Source organism: Ruditapes philippinarum, unplaced genomic scaffold (genome assembly GCF_026571515.1).
Source record: "Ruditapes philippinarum isolate M1 unplaced genomic scaffold, ASM2657151v2 ctg3437_1_1_1_1, whole genome shotgun sequence".
Classification (NCBI taxonomy): Eukaryota; Metazoa; Mollusca; class Bivalvia; order Venerida; family Veneridae; genus Ruditapes; species Ruditapes philippinarum.
In genome coordinates, this window is record NW_026859664.1 from 1,286 (window position 1) to 20,690 (window position 19,405).

Sequence of the window (19,405 nt, forward strand, 5' to 3'; positions counted from 1 at the left end):
TATATGTGTTATTTCCTATATTGTAAAATATATATGTGACCTATAATTATATTTCAAAATGTTTGTTACATTGTATCACGATGTACCTATGTGTGTACAAGTTATGAAATAAACTCTGCTCTGTTCTGTTATATTCTGTATTGATTGTATATAACAAGATCGTAAATAATTGTTTCCGAAAAAAAACCTTTTCTCCTTCTGTAAATCACACTCGATTAAATTAAGTTAATTGAACCCTAAATAATTATACATGTATATGTATTTGTGTTAATATAAATCAGTATCCTTAGTAATATTTTTTATGATTATTTACATAAAATTTGTTTGTTTCAATGCAGGTATATACTATGCCAGAGTACCTTAAGAAACGGTTTGGTGGTCAACGCTTGCAAGTCTACATGTCACTGTTGTCTTTATTGTTGTACGTCTTCACTAAAATATCGGTAAATATCACCTGGCATATTGTATTTTGTCTTGCCCTACGCATTATTAAAGTGCCGTCTTTCCTACCATACTATAGCGTTTTCAAAACAGGTGTTTTTGTAAACTGCTCTATTCAAAACATTTTTATACTGTGCTCTATTCAGAAACATTTTGTTTTTCTACTCTGCTCTACTCTATTCAAAACATTTTTTTACTCTACTCTTCTGCCCTGTTCTGCTCTGCTCTTCTCTTCTACTTTGTCCTACATTTTATTTGTTTGTCTGATTTGCTGTTCCGCTTCACTTCACTCCATTTCAGTCATTTTCTCTCAACTACATTCATTTCCACTTCACTCTTCTCAACCATTCACCTGAACTCCACACTCCACACCACTCAACTCGAATCAGAACCACTGCACTCTGCTCTTTTCACTCTATTGCATTCATTTTTGCTTCGCTTTACTCAATTCACACCACTCCACTCTTCTCCACTTTATTCTCCTCTCCACTCCACTCATCTCCACTCCAGTCTACACCACATAACTTATTTCGACTATTTTTATCTCTACTTCACTCAACACAACTCATGTCGACTCCACTCAACTCCATTCAACTCCATACAACTCATTACGACTCTATTTATCTCTGCTCCACTCAACACAACTCATGTCGACTCCACTCATCTCCACTCCACTCAACTCCATACAACTCATTTCGACTCTATTTATCTCTTCTCCACTCAACAAACTCATGTCGATTCCACTCACCTCCACTCCACTCAACACCACACAACTCATCTCGACTCTATTTATCTATACTCTACTCAACAAACTCATGTCGATTCCACTCATCTCCACTCCACTCCACTCAACACCACACAACTCATCTCGACTCTATTTATCTATACTCCACTCAACACCACATCTCACCTTCATTCTACTCAGATCTCGCCACCACTTCACTCAACTAAACTCCATTCAACATCACTCCACCCAGGCCCACTCCTCTCATATTAATCTCAACTCCACCACCATGACTTCATTCTCCTCTTCTTTATATAACCTGCTTTAATGTCAACGCTGGTAACTCAACCCATACCTATCCTACAAAGCAATTTTTAGTATAGTTTGTACCGGAAATTTTGCCATGTTTCCTTTGAATGATTGACCTTTTAAACAATATCATATTTTCTTTCATGTGTTTTTTTAAGTCACAATCAAAACAGGTATTTTTAATTTTGTACTAGCACAAATATTTGCTAACGTTAGATTCACAAATGTGAGTATGAAAACTTATTCAAATCTGCATGCTTCTGGATGAGCCAAAATATTTCAAGAAAATCAAACATGAGAAAAAAGTACTAAGATTTGAAGTAAAGCAAACAGATTTAAGATTTAAGTAATAATTTACATGCTATGTGTGATTAAGGACTGATTTTGCAGTATTTATTACCATATTTCTACTAACGCAATACGGGCTATGTTTGCATATTTTGATTTCTTTTTTTTGGGTAAATTACGTGGATTTGAAGTGATGATTGCAATGTGTAGAATACTGTCTTTGTTCACTTCACAACAGTTCACTTTTAAATACATTTTTAAAATATTCATGAAAATTAAATCTGGAGGCATGCTGCTTTAACATGTATTTTTAATTTTTACAAATGATATTTTATTCCGTATGCACTCTTGATATGTTCGGAAAAATCCTGAATATCATTTGAATATACTTCACAGTGGTGCCAAATTCGAAAATAGAACATCCAGGCAGAACGATAGGAATCAAAAATTGAAACTCAAATTAGCTGCGTCATGACAAAACCAACATAGTGCGTTTGCGACCAGCATGGATCCAGACCAGCCTGCCCATCCGCGCAGCCTGATCAGGATCCATGCTGTTCGCTTACAAACCCTATAACAAGTAGAGAAACTGATAGCGAACAGCATGGATCCTGATCAGACTGCGCGGAAGCGCAGGCTGGTCTGGATCCATGCTGGTCGCAAACCGATTATGTTGGTTTTGTCATGACGTGGCTCAAATACAGAAAATTACAACAATTTCAGGTGGACATATATGCAGGGGCAATATTTATTCAACAAACAGTCGGATGGAACATGTACCTTGGTATTATAGTTATACTAGTGGTGACCGCCATCTTTACTATGTCTGGTATTTTATTTCTCTTATACATGCCTGCATGTCCGTAAATGTTTTGTTTTCATTGATTATAAATATATGAAAAACAATGCTTAAGATATAAAATCGACCAAAGCGGAGTTCGCTGTTAATTTACACCGTTCCGGCGTTTAACTGAACAGGATGCGCAGTAACTAAACACGAAGGTCGTGGATGTAAGTGGGTTTCTACCAAAGCATTCAAATGCCATGTGTTAATTAGGCTTTGAACTCTGGTTGAACTTATATTGTTACGAAATGAACCTGAAAAATAAAGAAGGCAACTGTAGTTGTTTTGTTTTTGTTGTTGTTGTTGTTTCTGTTGTTGTTTGCAAGCGTGAATTTTATCCACTGCTAGCGTTCATGTTAATCATGAACATTAAACATCGGTTTCGTTTCAAATATAACATATTTGAGAATATTTCCGGTACTTTTTCCTGACTTTGAGCAAGCAAATGTAATCTAAATCAATAAAAAAATCGGAACAATTTGCCAAATACCAATAACCAAATCACCCGAACTTGAAAATAACTGCTTAAACGAACACGGCCATGTTTGTGCGGCAACGCTGTGACCGGGGGGTTATCGGGTTTGCCAAACTCATGACGTTTCCCAATCTCATCGCAGTGATCTCCCCTTCATTCTTCGGAATGGAATTACTGTACTGTTAAAGGGACATAACCACTGCGAGGAGTTCTGAATTTGCCATGTTTACACAACAATTTTATGACACGTCTATTGTTTGATTCCTCGGTTACCTCTCGTGACGTATACACTTAAACAGTACCCGGGGGGGGGGGGGGTGAATTAGTGAAGTTAGGTACTCCCTTGTTAAGTCTTTCGAATATCTAGGGTTATATATTGTTGTATTTGTTGTTGTCTTCGTCGTCGTCATCGTTGTTGCTGCTCTAGTCGTAGTTGTAGTTATTATTACTTAATGTTGTTGTTGTTGTTGTTGTTGCTGCTGCTGCTGCTGTTGTTGCTGTCGCTGTATGAATCTATTTAAGAAATGCTTGTCTGTATTTAATCAATGATTAATTAACAATATTGCTCTAGTCTTTTGCATAGGGGTCTTTTTTTTGCTGACTTCAATGATAACTATTAAAAGGTTCATAAAATAGTGTTATGCAAACAAGTAATCATTGTGTAAGAAGGAAAATGATAACATGCAATGAGATGATAAAGTTATGTACGGTCCCCTTCTGGTGCCTCCACGGTAGTCTGTTGTCGGTGGGTGCTCTCCCTTGTTACTTTTTATACTTCAAGGAACTCAAATGAGGCCAAAAAGCCAAAAAAAATATATATATATATGAAATTTGAATTTCTTGCATAAATTAGCGGGGAAACTAAAAACATAACGATATGCAAATTTAAAGATATTCTAAAATAAACTGAAAATCGTATTTTTGTGCTACTTTAGCGGAATAATCATTCCGAGCGATTTATGATATTTAGTTTTGCACACAAGTTATTGCTCAAGATCTTCATCAAAAGGAACAACAATATCGAAAAATTCTTTCCAGTCTCGTCATGTCTAAAAAAAACCGCAGTGCAATCCCTGCTCTTAGCGCATGCTAGAAAATTGTAAATTAAGGTGAACTTTAATTTCCTTTCCAGGCGGTCTCCGAGCGGTAATATATACGGATGTTTTGCAAACTGTGATAATGATAGGTGGGTCGATGGTGCTCATGGTAATAAGTAAGTGAATAATTATGTTAATTATGTTAATTTTTGTGTCGCCTCTACAGAGTAGTGGCGACATATAGGGATCACTTCTCCGTCGTCTGTCTGTCTGTCTATCTGTCCGTCCGTCCGTCACAAAACTTGTCCGGACTACTCCTCATAAACTACTGGTGCAATTTCATCCAAACTTTACAGGAATGATCAGTGCCAAGTCTAGTTGTGCATATTGTCAGCATTTTCCGGTTCAATGATTTTTGTCAGAGTTATGGCCCTTTAATAATTTTTAATTTTAAAGTTTGTCCGGACTACTTCTCTTATACCACTAATGCAATTTCAATGAAACTTTACAGGATTGATCTGTAGCTCAAGTCCTTGCGCATATTGCACGGGTTTTCCGGTTGAATGATTTTTGGCCGAGTTATGGCCCTTTGATAAAAAGGTGTTTTTTTCTGTGTTGCCAGATACGCAAAAGCTTGTCCGGACTACTCCTCATAAACTACTGGTACAATTTTATCCAAACTTCACAGGAATGATCAGTACCAAGTCTAGTTGTGCACTGTCCGTCTGTCTGTCCGTCTGTCACAAAATTTGTCCCAACATGAAATTGGCCATCATGAGGCGACACATGTGATTACTGATCGCTCTTGTGATATTTTGGCCCCACTCAAAATATTGTTGTCGTACCGTATAGGTCATACAGTTTATTCTACTAAGGGGAAATCTCCTGCTAAGTTTCCGGAAAAGGAATGTCTTGTTTTGCATGAAGAATTCTTTGTTAATAAGCATCAGGTTAATTAGAGGGGGGGGGGGGTGACAGGGGATGGGGGGGGGGGTAGTGGGAACAATGATAAAATTTTGATGGATGAGAAAATCGTCGAAATCAGTTTAACTTGCCTCTTTGTGCGAATAATAAATAATATTTAACACAGAGTGAAAAAAAATGTCCTATACAATCTAACTAAGATAAATTTTGTTTAAACTAAAAACAAACCGCAAACAAACAAAAAAGCCCTCGTTAGCATCGTTTCTTATAGAAATATTAGTTACAAAAAAATTGACCAATGTAGAACTGGACTTTTATAAACAGAATATAGTTTTTAGGGAAAACTTATGTAATATATTGATAACAAAATCGTAAAAATCCTATTTACTATCCTTTACATATGTAGATAAAAATAATAAAAAACCTAAATTAACAAAAGCCCCCATACTCATCCGTTTCTTATATCGTAAATGACAATTATCAGGTAAATAAATTGGTGAAAAAAATCAATATTTAGAATGCCAGTGTAGGTCACACAATAAACAGGTTCTACATGATCTTTATACGTGAAACATTCAAATCAACATGCCATGTCATCACCATTATCATTATGATTATGCTATGACATTATTATTTGGAATTTAAAGGTCAACAAAGTCCAAAAATTATTTCAAATATTTTTATGATGTATTATTACAGTTTCCAAAAAAATTTACTCATTTGCGCCATATATCTTAACCATCTTTTGCGTTTTTCATTTAGTACCTACATTGTAATAATGATTTAGTATTTTGTATGGATGTCTTTTTTGTTTAAATTTTGCTACCGTTATCAGAAAATAGTTCACATATGCTGCTATTAACATCTAAAATGGTCTAAAGCTATAATTTCAACACTTTAAAACGCATGTTTGCTTCTTTAAAATTCAATTCTGATGCTTAACGCGCTTTTAAAGATGATTACGGCTTTTCAAATATTGCTATTTTTCTGTTTTCCCAAATCCATCTATGAGTATTTTACAACAAAACAAATCTAAAAGCTTTCAAACTATTAAGCTTAGACTTATATTTTTTTTGTCACTGGCCAAGTTTGTTTAAAGATCCTGTAACACAATTTTTTCATAAATATGATGCTCAAATTAAGATTTATCAATTTTGTAAGTTCCAAAAAGCATTATTTATAAAGATATTATCATGCAAATAAAGGGAGGTAATAAAAAAATTATTTTCTATAAAGTCTAATGAATGCATATATCTTTTAATGATTACAAATGATATGTACAAATATTTGCAGTACATATTTTACATATTCTTCTATATTTGAAAATTGTTTTATAAGCATATAATTATATACATATATATATAATTTCACTTAAGTGTGGTATGCAGTAATAAACTTGCAAAAATGCGATTACAAAGCTAACCTTTGGGGCGTACTATTTATATATAAACTTAGTTCATACATGTTATATATCAGCTTGAGTATCTAATTGTTTTGTAATTGTCGACAGATTTTGTTAGAACTAATTAATATGACTTCATGCTTTTCTCTTTGTATTTGTACCGCCATTTTGGATTCTATATAATTATGTTATATTGTCGATTAATGTTTATCTATTTTTGCCGAATAAAATATTGTATTGAATTGAATTATTAACGGCAGGTATTGTTAAGATAGGGGGTTTGGACAAACTGTACGACGAATACCCTAAAGCTATTCCAAGCGTTCTTATGAATAAGTCCGAGTGCGGGACACCTACGGATGAAGCGTTCCACCTCCTCCGAGATCCAGTCACGGGTGATCTCCCTTGGCCAGGAAATGTGCTCGGTATTACAATTCTGGGAATGTGGTACTTCTGTTCAGACCAGGTGATTTCTCTCTAATGACTCCTTTTCTTACACCTTTATCCATCTTTATTAAATATATAACTAAAGATTTGTATACTATATTTTACGCCATGAATTTTAATTCTTTTTTTTTTTCACATGTAATTGTTGACAATTGCGCGCGAAACAAACTGTCCAGAATTTTTCAGATTTTTGCCTTCTTCTTTTGCATGTACATTGTATATTATTATCTTGTTATTGTATTGTGAGGAACCATGTATTAAAAACGAAGCTTTCGGATTGTCAGTGGGTCAAGGTCACTAATAAAAAGTATAATATTTAGAAATAACATTATTTATAACAGAAAAAACACTTGACATACTGAAGAAAGAAGAAAAAACAATACTGTTTCTAATCACTGAATCTTTATCTAGTATCTATTTGTCATTAAGGTGCTGGTTCAAAGGTCATTGGCGGCTAAGAACATGTTGCACGTGAAAGGCGGCTCGATTTTCGCTGGTTATTTGAAATTGACACCATTATTTACGGTTGTTTTTCCTGGGATGATTAGTAGAGTATTGTTTACAGGTAAATATTAGCAGCAGAATAACTTAACAATAATTATAATTCATCGATAGCTCTAGATTGTTGTACCTTTTTAATGTTTGGATTTGTTTTCTTTCTTTTCTTAGACCATTTTCTATCATTCTAAATAGTTTTCAGAGCAAAATTCAATTAAATGTTCATTTTTATTAATCAGATTTTTCAAACAAAATGGCGCCGTCAGTGTGTCGGTTTACAAATACGGAGGGAGGAAATAAGAACGGCCAGTGTATCTGCTGTGAAATATATCACGCTTCCGGCCTTATTTGTTTATAAAAGAGAAATATCCGATAGTGTTAGAATGTTTTTACTTCGATTATTCTTGAGGTTTTAACAAAACACTGATATATGATTTAATGATTGTTATATCTATTTTTTTAACGGAATGGCCAACGTTATTAAATAAATGTACGGCTAATGACGTCATACAGATATCACCCTTTGGTTTTATGTGCTTACGTTATTATTTTATCTGTTTTGTTTTTACCTTTTCATATGTGACATCTCTTACAATTTTTGTTTAGAAAAGATATTAGCCTAAAAATGTAAAAAAAAAAGAAAATATTGTTTTAATGTTGTACTGGTCATGTCTTTCCTAGTTTCGCCATGATATAGCTCAAATTCAACATGTTTGTTATATAGAAATCTATATTAAATATGTTATTTTCAAAGTACATTGTATCAATCGCATCTTAAAAAAATTCTCGGCCATTTTCGTCAAACTTCGGATAGGAACCACGGAATACACAGAACGGAGACGATATTTCGGTCTAACCTACGCCGAGGTTATTATTGATGATAGCCGAGGTGTTCCAATTGTAAAAGTATGACATTTTCCCAGTAATTTCACTTTCAAACTGAGAAAGATTAAGGTAACGGTCGCAAATTTTGTACTAATGACGTAATTTATGTATGCAGACGAGATCGCATGTGTAGATCCTGACGTGTGTAGTGTTGTGTGTGGAAATCCAGCGGGTTGTACGAATATTGCATATCCGAAACTTGTTGTAGAACTAATGCCAATAGGTAATATACAAGTAATTTCTAAAATCATCAACTTGAGTACATCATATAATGTAATGTAATGCTAAAAATTATAGAACGATGTGCAAACTGAGGGGCAAATAAACCATTTGTCGGTTTGAAATGCAGCTGTATAATTATGTGTTATTGAAAGTGGTTTAAATCTTACAGAAACGTCATGAAATTTTCTAATTTGTAACTTATGGAAATTTTGTTGTTAAACTTTGACAGGGTCTCTTTTTTTAATCGTAACACAGCATATACATGAATTACCTAAAATGCTTGAGGGAAAATCGATGAAGCTAGAGCTCATGCATCCAGGCTAGTTTGAAATGAATTGGCGTGACAATGACGTCATGTTGTCAAATGACGTCGTAATTTAATGTTCGATTTAATTTGATGACTATCGCAAGTTCGTGCTTCGATTCTCAAGGGATTTTCAGACGTTGATTGCTTTTCCCATGTTTTTGTCTTTAATAGTTATTTAGAGATAAAAGGGACGTAATTCAAGTAAAATGTAAGCTACCATTTTCAGTCAAATATTATAAGATCTATTAGTTGGGCATTGAGCCACACCGACGCTCATTCGTGGACGCAAGTGTCCCCTTCATCACGAGCGGGTACCTAAGTAAAATACCTGGTCTTCCATAAATTGTATAGCTCTGTCACGTGAACAAATTCAACATTCGTTCCAGTCGAGATTCGAACCAAAAGGGAAGTAAATGCACGATATTTGAAACCAGTTGGCTTCGTAGACTTGAAGTTTTAAAGTAAGCTGCCATTTATTCTAACTATAAAATAACACTTAGGATTTATAATAAATTATTGGGATTATTTATTCAAGGATTAAAAGGTTTGATGCTAGCAGCCATGATGGCCGCGTTGATGAGTTCTCTGACGTCAGTATTCAACAGTGCCAGCACAATATTTACAATGGATATTTGGCACAGAATGCGTAGAAAGGCCACTGACAGAGAACTTCTTGTTGTTGGAAGGTAAAGATATATTGCTTTACCAAATAATGTTTACATACCCGATTACACAGCGTTGTTGTGGTATTCTAGCCAACTTTTACCATTTTTGTTGTTGTTGTTGTTGTTGTTGTTGTCACTCCGGGTCATATGAAAGCTTGACTTACTTGGTGAGATGCGGAAATGGTCGAAACATGCCGAAAATTGCCGAACATATATAATATATGATTGTTTTGCCTAATGGATATGGTAATTACTTATTAAAATGTCTTTATATTGTTTTTTTTAACAAACTTAAAGCAATATAAACTTAACGTTCTTACTTTTAGAAGCACATCACTATTCTATTCATTGTTTACATATTTTAACTTTCATGCACGCTTGATGAACGCAAATAGATATTAGTGAAAGCATATTTAGATAAAATGGGAAAGTACAGTACTTTAATTATCCTAATATGCAAATATATTAAATTCTACGTCATCGTCAGTTTGTTATTTCTAGTTATTATTTGTGTACCTAAACAAAATTTCGTGCAGCCACAAACAAAAACATAAGCGGATATTATAAAGTGATGAGCATGTAAAACAAAACGTGAGAAGCGGAACACGAGCACCAAAACTAAACGTGAATCAAACAAAAACCTCAGCCGAAATAGCACGTGAAAACTAAAGTGATCACGAGGCAAACAAAATTCTCAGCTGAAATAGCACGTGAAAACTAAAGTGACCATGAGGCAAAAAAATGTTCAGCTGAATTAGCACTTGAGAAGAATTAAAACAAAACGTTAGCAAAAATACTCAATCGAGCAAGCACGTGTGCTCTAAAACAAAACGTAATTCAAACAAAAACCTCAGTCAAACAAGCACGTGAGAGCACGTGAAACCAACTTTAGTATTAGTCATCGTCGAATAATTTATTTTTTAGATCGAAAAATAATTTAAACAAGAGCGATCAGTAATCACATGTGTCGCCTCATGATGGCCAATTTCATGTTGGGACAAATTTTGTGACAGACGGAAAGACAGACGGACAGTGCACAACTAGACTTGGTACTGATCATTCCTGTAAAGATTGGATAAAATTGCACAAGTAGTTTATGAGGAATAGTCCGCACAAGCTTTTGCGTATCTGGCTACACACAGAAAAAACACCTTTTTATCAAAGGGCCATAACTCGTCCAAAAATCATTCAACCGGAAAACCGTGCAATATGCGCAAGGACTTGAGCTACAGATCAATCCTGTAAAGTTTCATTGAAATTGCATTAGTGGCATAAGAGAAGTAGTCCGGACAAACTTTAAAAATAAAAATTATTAAATGGCTATAACTCTGACAAAAATCATTGAACCGGAAAATGCTGACAACATGCACAACTAGACTTGGTACTGATCATTCCTGTAAAGTTTGAATGAAATTGCACCAGTAGTTTATGAGGAGTAGTCCGGACAAGTTTTGTGACGGACGGACGGACATACAGACGGACAGACAGACGACGGAGAAGTGATCCCTATATGTCGCCACTACTCCGCAGAGGCGACTCAAAAAATAAATAGTCTTTTAAGAGAAAGTATATCCTACGTCCCAAAAATAAGCAAAATGTATTTTTCGCAAAAAAAAATTATACATATTTCAACTTAAAGCACTAAGGAACGTCCAGGTCATTTTTCTCATTACATTTTACATAGTAAACTATTACAGGACATGTTTTTTTTTTTGAAAAAAAAAAAATTTTTATTTTTATTTTCTCTAGGTTGTTTGTTTTGATTCTTGCTATTGTAAGTGTGATATGGATACCCGTTTTGCAACTTTCCCAAGGGGGACTACTCTTTAATTACATACAGTCCGTAACTGGTTATCTTGCGCCTCCTGTACTGTCAGTGTACGTTCTTGCAATACTGTGGAAAAGGACTAATGAAAAGGTAAGACAATAAACATTCGGCACATCTTTGCCAATTACGTAGACCTAAATTACCTGACAATAGGTTGATGGTCATCTGCCCGTTATTTCAGTTAACGTCACTTCCGGTTAAATGGTTTTGCCGTATCGTGGAAAAAATAACTATCCCAATTTTGCAGTACTGTTACTTTTTTAAGAGGAGCAGCATCAAATTTCACTTTAGCATTCGGAAAAGTGTCAAAGAAACTTTTAAGCAGAATTGGTCGAGATGTGGCGAATGGTTGCAGCCATGTTTTAGTTGTTGCTGTTTGTTTGTTTCTGTTGCAAAGTAAATAAAACATTCACATGCATATGCTTAACATTTTGGTAATTATTTTCTTTTTTCAATTTATTGCAAAAACATTGGTTATTTACATTTTTGTCCATTCGACGAATAATATTATCTTATTTTCGTAAACAAATAATGGACTGTTCACCTTACTTAAACAAAAAACGAAATAATCACTTAGTTTTTAGTTTGTTGTAGCTGCTGCTGTTGTTGTTGTTTTGCAAGAAAAGGAAGGCGTTTAGAACAAATCTCCAAAATTATCGATATTGAATGTTAAGATTTTCATAGGGGCCATTGTGAGTCACCGATTAATTTGAAAACTGGTCGACGGAGTAACCAAAAAATATGAATATCTGTATGAAACAATTTAATTTTTGGAGTAAAAAATGTAAGTACCTAGATACGACTTTATAATTTATTGAAAATTTCTCCATTTTCTTTTATCTTTGAATAAAGGGTGCATTCTGGGGTCTTGTTGTTGGTTTTATAGTGGGTGTTATTCGGATGGGACTTGATTTCGGATATGGAAGTCCCGGATGTGGCGAAGAGGATTACAGACCAACCGTAGTTTCAAAAATACATTTTCTACACTTCACAATTATTCTGTTTCTAACAAGTATACTAGCAACTGTCATATTCACGCTTTGTTCATCTCCAATGAAGGACAAAGATGTAAGTATATTTATAAACACTAACTGGTTTTCATTTGCATTTGAAGCGGTCTATTGTTATTATGAGGAATTTTTATATAAAATGTTACCTTAAAGGCACATTATGCCTAAATTAATAAATTGTTCTTCAACAGTCCTACAGTAATGTAAGGTGACGCAAGTGGAGTCTCCCGCCAGGGTATGTACCTATAATGTATGTCTTTCTTAATCAAAATAACAATGTTTCTTTATAATGTTTACATATATAGTTAACTCGGTTGACTTGGTGGACTCGTCATCAACTCAAAGACCTCGAACCTGTTGATAAAGAACTTACAGAATTAACTACAGAGAATGAGGTTCCAGATACGACTGAGGAAAGAAATCCAAATGTCGAGTCACCTGACCGAATTTCGGAACACGTGACAGATGGTATGTATATCTGCCATCTTACTGTAATTTTATTACATCATGGAGTTGTATGACCATTTATAATTTGCCATTTTGTAGTATTTTGTTTTTACATATTATTTGCCATTTTGTATTATTTTGTATGTATGTACTGTTTTATGTTGTCACATGCCCATATTGGCCCTGACGTATTCAAATAAACCTTGAAACCTTTGCAGTGATCTCCCCTTACGTAGCGTCATTTACCATTGTATTTTGGGATTGAGCTTATTATTATACTTAATCGGTTTTTGTACATTCTTCGTTGCTTGCTCCAACTTTTTAAACCTTGAAACCTGCAGTGATCTCCCCTTACGTAGCGTCATTTACCATTGTATTTTGAGATTGAGCTTATTATTATACTTAATCGGTTTTTGTTCATTCTTCGTTGCTTGCTCCAACTCGAGCAAACCAATCCTTACTAATTTGTGAAATATCGGCATCTTCCGTTACTTTCCGTAGTAATAGTAGTCAAATAAGCGTTGATATAACTTAATTAGAGCAATTACACATCTATATGCTTTTTCTCAGAATAATTCCGAATTTGATTTGAATGATACGCCATATTTCAAAATCTTGATTAAAGATTAGGGGCAGTTGAAGTGACAATATGACCCTCCAAATGTGTATTATAGTTAGTGAACAGGTGAAAGTCAAAATAAGTTTACAGTATTTAATGTTTTTAAAGATAAACCATTCGTGACCAAAGGAAATTTCTGTATATATCCATCGGAATTTACCTGTAATATTCAACTTATAAAAAGAGTTGGGCAGTTTTTTTTTTATATTTGAAGCAGATTTATATTTTATCCTAAAAATTTCCAATATCATCTGATGGTCAATCGCCATTTTAAACGTCAGTCTTGAAAAAATGTATATCAATTTCAGCTCAACTTGACAATAAGCATAATGTTACTCTTACTAATTTGCAAATATGGCATGGAACTTTCATGGTCGATTTTTTAAAACTTAATGAACAAGTGCTACTTCATAGAAAATCATCATTTTTAAAAATAGCGCTAAAACCTGTGTAATCGCTTGCACATAAGAAAATATAATTATGTCTTTTTGTTCATTTAATTTCTTGCAGCGGAAATCGCTTTCGTGAAAGCGTTTTGATCACCTCTCTTTTTGTTTCACGCTCATTACTTATTTCAACACCATCTATAATTTCAGAGCCTGTTTCTGCGTGGCAGCGCTTTACTACTGTTATTTTGGGACCAGGACCAGAATCAAAAATTAACACAGACGCTGGCGCAGCCGACAAAATGCACCACCTGACGTCCAAAGAAGAGGACCCGAAATGGAGCAGTTTCGTGAACTTCAACGCCATTCTCCTTATGTTAATTGCAATGTTTTTATGGGGATATTATCGTTGAATGTAACGATCTGAAATTTAATACAAATGTAAATGTCTAAAGGAAGTGGTCTTTTGCAGACGATATTCTTACAACATAAAGCTTACCAGTTATCCATTTACTGGATGATTAATTTTGATTTGAATTAATTTAGGTTTATGTATTTGAGAAAACGGAAGGCATAGATTTTTTCACTTCTTGTCAAAAACTATATTATTGATAATTAATTAGATAATAAACTATTCATTACTCAGGCGCTTTTTGAAACCCATGTTGATTACTTTTGTATTTGACATAAAGAATGCTAATTAAATAAATGTTTATATCTCAAGATTTTCACGGTATATCCATATGTTTACTGATTTATTATAAATATATGTTGGAAAATGGCCTCTAATAATTAATAACGCTTAAAACAAATTTTAATAGGTCAATCTATAGTGAGCAAGTCTACAATAAAAATAGCATGAGTTAAAAGAGGAATTTTATGACATGATGCGCACCGGTGTCTGCCCTTGAATCAGAATTTTCTACTTATTTGAGGTCATTTTAAGGACAGATAACTTATGCATACGTAAATGAATTCTTGTTTTTCCTTCTGGATAATGTTTTTCTTCTTTTTTTGTTGAATACAATACATAATTACATGCAATTCCTTATATCGTTTCTGTTAATTTTTTTCAATGAAAATAAAGGTACTTTAAATTCATAAAAAATAGGCCAATTTTTAAGAAAAAATGCACAGGTTAAGAGAAGAAGTGGGAAAAAAACTATCCACTCTAAATTTGTTCTTGAAATTTTGCATATTGACTAAGACGAAGGTAAGCTTCATGAAAATAAGAAGAAAAAAATGTATTGTTTCGCTTCATTGTAAATTATCTGCCCTTGAATTTAACGAAAAAGTCCAATTCAAGGGCAGATAACTCGAAAATGAGAACGGTGACCCCAAATTTTTTTCCGTTTAAAATGTTTCTGTTATCATATTCTAATAACATGCCAAGTTTAAAGAAATTCTATTGAACAGTTTTAATTTTGCCTATATGTCTATATGAAAACTCCGGAAAACGTCTTTAATAACATTAAATCATCTATTTAATTAAGAATTACTGTTTGACATAATGTGCATTAGAGATTCAAATTGGGTATTTTAATGACATGATGCGCATGTGAGGCTCATGTGGTGTCCTTAATGACAGGAATTACGAGGGTTTGTTTAATGACATGAAGACAAGAGGTATCTTGACACGTGAAGCGTTTTAATGACCTAAGGTGAACGTATTTTTATGACATAGAATGCACGATGTATCTTGACAATATGAAACACACGAGTTATTTAAAACATTATATTTGTATGACATGAAATGTACGAGGTATCTCTCTATGACATAAAACTATTTCTAATGACATGAGATGCACGACGTATCTAAATTACCATATCTAATAACATTTTTATTTCAAACAACATTTTCATTCACTTTTACACGTAAAGTATACGATACGTGTTTTATTATTGCCCTATTTTAGTTTCTCGAGCAAAACATGGACTCTTGGTCTAAATAAAATCATGTGCCTATTATATGGCACTAGATATGGATACACTTTAAATGAACTCCACTAAATATTTTTTAAAAAAAAACAAGAAACATTTTTTTGTGTAACTTGATGTAGGCCTGATCCAGTAACTCGTGTACAAAATTTCAGATCATATGCTCACTCCGTTTCTAGGCCAAAAAATCGCAGAAAGGTCATATATGAATTTAATACCAAGTAAATTCATATATCATCTGTTGAATAGTTTTCAGTTTTAAGTGTACCAGTTGATTTATGAAAGAAATTTTAATTTTAGGCAATTGGACCTCATTGAAGTTCTTTTAAAAAAGCAGCCGACATGATGCCTTAAACGTATTCAACAGAACAATGTTAAATTTTCAGTCCATAAATAACGCAAATCATTTGAAGTCTTAAAAACACTAGGTATAGTGCGAAAAGCATTACACTCTTACCTTATTGATTACATAAAGGTTGTGGGGTCATAACGGACCCGGCAGATTTTACGTATCTAGCCACGCTAAAAACGCTACGAATAGTATTTATTCATCACACTTTTTATAGTAAGAGAATTAATAGTAAAGCCTCACATCTCTGAATGCGTATAATATATTTTCAAAAATAATTAAAAGAATGAATAAATAAATAAAAATGAAACACTGTTAGTTTTAAGATGCCTATACCATGCGACATTATAAGATCGACAAGGTCAGAAAACCAGTATAAAAGAAGGTCTAGGTAACTTTTTTCATGATATTATTTTTGATGGGAAAGCGTGTAGTGATTATAATGTTTTTGGTAAAGAATCTGTATTGTTTCATAAAGTGAAACCGCGTGTTTTGATCAATTAGAAATTCACCCTGTTGTACTTTACGATTAAAAAAAAACTATGTACAAGGGTCCCATTTGCCAATTATGGAACTGAGAGTACGAACCAACCACCTCACCCCAAAATAAAAATTTTAAAAGTCTATGTATGGGTTACTCTTTTGAATGAGCAAGATCTACACTTTATTCCATAAAAATAATAGACTATTTTTTAAAAAAAGTAAAAAAAAATACATGTTATTGGAAAAAAAATAATCTAGGAGCGACTGCATTATTGGTTTTCTACCCCACACGTATACAAAACAGCACCTTTATTTAAAAAATGTATGAATATCGAATGTATAAAGCAAAATATGACCGAATTTAGTACAAAATATACTTTAATCACTACATTATTACTAACGGAGTAAGACCTTTTCTCTCCATCAATTATCATGTTACTAACCAAGTAGGATATATTTCTCCATTAATAATTATGTTACGAACAGAGTGGGATATATTTCTCCATCAATTATCACGTAACTAACCGAGCAGGATATATTTCTCCATCAATTATCACGTTACTAACCGAGCAGGATATATTTCTCCACAAATTATCATGTTACTAACAGAGTATGATATATTTCTCCATAAATTATCATGTTACTAACCGAGTAGGATATATTTCTCCATCAATTATCATGTTACTAACCGAGCAGGATATATTTCTCCATAAATTATCATGTTTCTAACCGAGCAGGATATATTTCTCCATAAATTATCATGTTTCTTACCGAGTAGGATATATTTCTCCATAAATTATCATGTTACTAACGTAGCAGGATACATTTCTCCATAAATTATCATGTTGCTAACCGAGTAGGATTACATTTCTCGATAAATTATCATGTTTCTAACCGAGCGGGATATATTTCTCCATAAATTATCATGTTACTAACCGAGTAGGATATATTTCTCCATAAATTTTCATGTTACTAACCGAGTAGTATATATTTCTCCATCAATTATCATGTTACTAACCGAGTAGGATATATTTCTCCATAAATTATCATGTTACTAACCGAGTAGGATATATTTCTCCATAAATTATCATGTTACTAACCGAGTAGGATATATTTCTCCATAAATTATCATGTTACTAACCGAGTAGGATATATTTCTCCATAAATTATCATGATACTAACCGAGTATGATTATATTTCTCCATAAATTATCATGTAACTAACGAAGTAGGATATATTTCTCCGTAAATTATCATGTTACTAACTGAGAAGGATATTTTCCATCAATAATCATGCTACTTGTAATTTCTATGGGTATTAAGTGTGTAAGACTAATAAGTGATTTGGTACACTTGGCAACAATTTGCCCAATATACCAGTTTTTTTAGTTTTCGTTAAAAGAGTTAACACACATATGGAGGCGCTTTTAGCTCTATAGGCCCTTTAAAACTTGAAAATTTTGAAAATGTATTTAAAAGTAAAATATCGTGAAGTGACCAAAGAAAGTATTTTACTCACTGCAGACGGCATTTACTTTCCTCGTACATTACTATAAGGAATTCAAAATTAAAATATGCAAAAAATAGCCGTTACTACGCTAGTCACGCAGTAGAAATATGGTGAGAACTATTGTAAATTCAGTCATTCATTGCACATAACATAAAAAATATTACTTGAATATTTTCACATTTCATAAAATCAACGTACTTAACCAACAAGGTTGATTTAAGTCATATCTGGAGGCATGCAGCTTTAAAAAAATATCTCCTTTTTAAATACATTATCACAACAAAATAAACCCACGTTTGTCTTTTCTACTCGAGAGCCTTTATGTGCCTTTACGACTATTATAGTATTAGTAGAACAAAACAAAATTATACATGTTATTCCAACTTTAATTGAACAATCATATATCATTTATTTGTAATTAAGCAAACACATGTAGAATTATTATTTAACAGCGTCAAATAATTATTCATTTTATCACACATTTTTCATAAACAAGGGATTTTTTTTTCAAATTAGCATTTTTTTTCTCAGCACAAGCTTTTTATAGCAGACGACATCGATATAAGCTAATACGGACGGTTGAATAAACTATAAAAACGTAAATCTCGACTTTACAATATCGTAAACAAGTTATTTCAGATTTATACACCTGTACTATAGACATGTAGTATGTACTCCAATAAAGTGGCCTAATCTTCAGAACATTCACGTTAAGTTGAACATAGATGAAGACGAGTTTCTATAAATGAAATATATACGTTGTGCTAATAAAATAGTTTCAATCCTTAATTTACAAGCGGTTAGAGACCACGCGAGACCACGCGCTTATGTAATAAGAGATAAGGTACGTAAACTCACATACACCTACAGTCAGAACTGTTCACCTGTAGTAAAAGAAGTTCTCGCTGTGGTTCACACAATCTTTATAACTGGTTTCATGCGCGTTTGCAGGCTCGTGGAATTCTGTCTTCTGGAGGAATCAAATTTATTAAAAATCGGTATTTCTTTTTGTTTCTCTGGAGAACAGAGGTTAAAACATTCTTTAATATTTTGTTTATGTTACAAACAAAATTAATATGGCGCACGGGAATGTAAAAAAACCTCCGAGCAAACCTCAAGCAAGTGCGACGCCAAATGCTAAAAAGCAGACGACAAAATCGCAATCTACGACAGGGCAACAACATAAGCATGCCGTCCCACCGAAAAATGTGCCGAAATCTCCAGCGCGTGAAAAACAGATCATATGGGAAGATGACAACGATGTGGACTTTGAGGACATAACATTCGTGGTGCCAATAGTAATTTCGGTGATAATTTTATTCGTATTTTTCCTAAGGAAGTATATTCGATGGAACGTTGAGTGTCAAA

At 33.4% G+C, this 19,405-nt stretch overlaps 1 protein-coding gene across 1 annotated transcript; it reads left to right on the top strand.

The window, feature by feature from the left end:
* Positions 1–338: 338 nt before the first annotated feature.
* On the top strand, positions 339–15,224 carry LOC132757423 (sodium/glucose cotransporter 4-like; the record flags this gene model as incomplete). Its single annotated transcript, XM_060748702.1, is given in 11 exon segments — positions 339–443; positions 2,486–2,591; positions 4,214–4,294; positions 6,705–6,910; positions 7,321–7,456; positions 8,390–8,497; positions 9,339–9,489; positions 11,218–11,386; positions 12,149–12,364; positions 12,612–12,774; positions 13,969–15,224. Coding segments are annotated over 11 exon segments (1,644 nt in total), but the record flags the coding sequence as incomplete, so codon positions are not given.
* Positions 15,225–19,405: the final 4,181 nt, after the last annotated feature.